Source organism: Taurulus bubalis (assembly GCF_910589615.1).
Source record: "Taurulus bubalis genome assembly, chromosome: 4".
Lineage (NCBI taxonomy): Eukaryota > Metazoa > Chordata > Actinopteri > Perciformes > Cottidae > Taurulus > Taurulus bubalis.
The window spans coordinates 535244-538873 of NC_136592.1; the positions used below are offsets into that span (position 1 = coordinate 535244).

At 40.6% G+C, this 3630-nt stretch overlaps 1 protein-coding gene across 1 annotated transcript; it reads left to right on the forward strand.

The window, feature by feature from the left end:
* Window positions 1-2603: 2603 nt before the first annotated feature.
* ctxnd1 (cortexin domain containing 1) lies at window positions 2604-2786 on the forward strand (the record flags this gene model as incomplete). The annotated part of the gene is made up of 1 exon (XM_079217532.1): window positions 2604-2786. One exon carries the CDS (start codon window positions 2604-2606, stop codon window positions 2784-2786), a length of 183 nt encoding a protein of 60 aa, XP_079073658.1.
* Window positions 2787-3630: the final 844 nt, after the last annotated feature.

The following is a 3630-nucleotide window of genomic DNA, read 5'->3' on the forward strand; positions in this document are numbered from 1 at the left end:
TCATAGCTTTGGTGTGATTGTGTGTATGTGCATGTGTGTGTGTGCAACTTTTGACTCAGCGAAATATGACCTAATATGAGGAGATACTGCTGTGCTGTTCTTTGCTCATCTAGATGTTATCAACATGTTGATCATTTCTGGGCAAAATGATGTTAAATTCTCTCTCCTGACCACCAGGGGGTGTCTCCTTTGGTTGTATAGAAGTCTATATAAATGACTCTACTCCTCTGGTTGTATAGAAGTCTATATAAATGACTCTACTCCTCTGGTTGTATAGAAGTCTACATAAATGACTCTACTTCTCTGGTTGTATAGAAGTCTATATAGATGACTCTACTTCTCTGGTTGTATAGAAGTCTATATAAATGACTCTACTCCTCTGGTTGTATAGAAGTCTATATAAATGACTCTACTCCTCTGGTTGTATAGAAGTCTATATAAATGACTCTACTCCTCTGGTTGTATAGAAGTCTATATAAATGACTCTACTTCTCTTGATGTATAGAAGTCTATATAAATGACTCTACTCCTCTGGTTGTATAGAAGTCTATATAAATGACTCTACTCCTCTGGTTGTATAGAAGTCTACATAAATGACTCTACTTCTCTGGTTGTATAGAAGTCTATATAGATGACTCTACTTCTCTGGTTGTATAGAAGTCTATATAAATGACTCTACTCCTCTGGTTATATAGAAGTCTATATAAATGACTCTACTCCTCTGGTTGTATAGAAGTCTATATAAATGACTCTACTTCTCTGGTTGTATAGAAGTCTATATAAATGACTCTACTCCTCTGGTTGTATAGAAGTCTATATAAATGACTCTACTCCTCTGGTTGTATAGAAGTCTATATAAATGACTCTACTCCTCTGGTTGTATAGAAGTCTATATAAATGACTCTACTTCTCTTGATGTATTCCCTCAGTAAACATTGTAAACATGAGTTTATGTCTCAATCTCTAGTTTCAAGTCTTCTTCAATACAGCATGATGTTCATTTAGTAACTTATGGTCATTTAGAGTCAAACAGACCATAAAGCAGGGACACTTTGGGGCGGGGCTACAAGGTGATTGACAGGTCTTTACCACGACGTTGTCCATTCTGGAGTGTTTTTGTCTAACAACCCAAACCCTTTCACAATGTGTTACATGGAAGTTATTTGAAACATTCTGGTCACCTAAACAGTCTTTAGCATTCCGTTGCACTAAAATAAGATTCCAACGGCCAAACTTGAGGCTTCAAAGCATCAGTCCAGAAACCAATGGGTGAAAACCTTCACTTCTTATATGAAGACTGCGGCCGTAAAGACACACCAAACACTGTAGTGTTTTTGCATTGTCCAGCTCTTTTACACACTCGACACACGGGACAAGCTTTAGTTGGTTGCAATCTGCACCTCACTTCCAAATCCTGAACACTGCTTCCATGAGTAACAGATCTGAATTCTCCTTCAACCGTTCCACAGTTTTGCATCCCAAAAGTCAAGCTTCATTTCCAGTTCTGTATCTCCAGCTAGCTGACCCTCTCCACCCTCCAGTTCCAGAGAAGGGGCTTACGTGTGTGTGTGTGTGTGTGTGTGTGTGTGTGTGTGTGTGTGTGTGTGTGTGTGTGTGTGTGTGTGTGTGTGTGAGAGTTCACACCATGATTGCAGCTTCTTTGTCACTCCAGTCAACTACAGAGGGTTTTGGTTGGGTGTCACCATATATCTCAGTTTAAGTGATAGCAGACAGACATCATTTATCTCAGCTCACTGCACACAACTTCAACAATTCTCCCTCTCTCTCTTTCTTTTCTAGCTTTTTACCAACACATTGACTTTCTACTTTATAGTCTCACCTCAGCTATTATCAGCTATCACTATTATTATTATTATTACTTCAACTTCTTTTGACACAGTCCGCTCACTATGATTTTAAAGCCTTTAAGGTTTTACAATCGCCCATCTATGTTATCAAACCATATACAGTAAATAGGACTTTAATAACATTGTCACCCATAAGTAATTTTAGCATTAATGTAATGTTTTTGAAGCCTCATTGTACAATGACAAATTCATAAAACGAGATTTGTTTTTCTTGACCAAAATCACAGCTGTGTGTTGACAACGTTGCTGTATTTGTATCAGACTTTTCAAGTTTATAATCAATCAGTAGTTATTGTCAAACAATATCTTCCCAATCTCTACATGATGTTTTTGTCAACCTTAATTATTTTGTGATGGATTCTTTTTCATGGTGATAAAATCAAGGCTAAGAGCAAGTGAAGCCCAGTAAAATGGTTGAGAAACAAAACACAAGACAAAAAAAGTGATTAAAGAAAAACAGCATCGTAAGAAGAAATTCTCTTCATGACTGCACCTAATGAGGAGGAATCATTTTACCCAGAGTCCCAAGAGAGGATTGATGGATCAGGGGAGGACTAAGCAATTATACCGTTGTATGAGGATACGTTGAGATACAATAATGATGTTTAGATTTAATACATACACACGATGCCCTGTTTCCTGTATGACCAGTCCATCTTCTCCCCCTGTGAGCCTCCAGTCAGGTCCTCAGGATGGGAGCAGCGTGTCTGAGGACAGCAGCAGACACCAGCCGTCATGGAGGTGGAGGGAACTGCAGAACCAGCCTTCGTGGACGTGGACCATGGCTTTACTCTGGCCTGCATCGCCTTCCTCTGTCTGCTGCTGGTGGCCATGATCATCCGCTGTGCCAAAGTCATCATGGACCCCTACAGCGCCATCCCCACCTCCACCTGGGAGGAACAGCTCCTGGATGACTGACACAGGGCAGCCCACTGCTCCTTAACCAAGGACGGGTCAAGTGCAGAGAAGAATGTCCCCAAGGGGATTCATAAAGGATAACTTCTTCTTCTTCACTTAGGCATACATAACGTGGATATACGTGTTCCTCCAGGCATCCAGATATGACAGTTTCCAGACAGAAAAAGAAGGTTCTTCAAGGGTTGTGTAGTAAGAAAGTGTTTTTGTATGAAACCTAATGACTCCACATTTTAAAATGAAGACAAGCCAGCAAACATGTACATTATTTATCTTTGAACCTTTAGAGCATTTCAGTTATTCTAAAACTATGAGATACCTACTGGGTGACTGTGGCTCAGTGGTGAGCAGGGTCGTCCTTCAATCAGAGGATCGGCGGTTCGATCCCCGGCTCCGCTAGCCCATGACGATGTGTCCTTGAGCAAGACGCTTAACCCTACATGTCTACGGTGTGATGATGATGATGTGGCTCCTTCATGGTAGCTCCTCATCAGTGGGTGAATGATGTCATGTAGTGTTAAAGCTTTGAGTGGTTGGAAGACTAGAAAGTGCTTCATAAGTATGGGTCCATTTACTGTGAAAGTTCATGGCTTGCTTTGTTTGAATCCACAATGTAAATAGTTCTGCTGTAGTTGTATTACAGCGGGGGCCGTGACCAGAGTGGTCGGAAGAGTAGAAAGGCCATTAATCGTTCACAGAGCATTGAACTGTGGCTATGGTAGAAAACCCTCTTTGGTATTATCCAGAACATTTTTGGAGGGGAGAAATACACACAGACATGAACAAGAAACCTGCACATCAGGTAGATCAGATGTTCATTGAGAAGACAACATGTAAAGATTGCTTC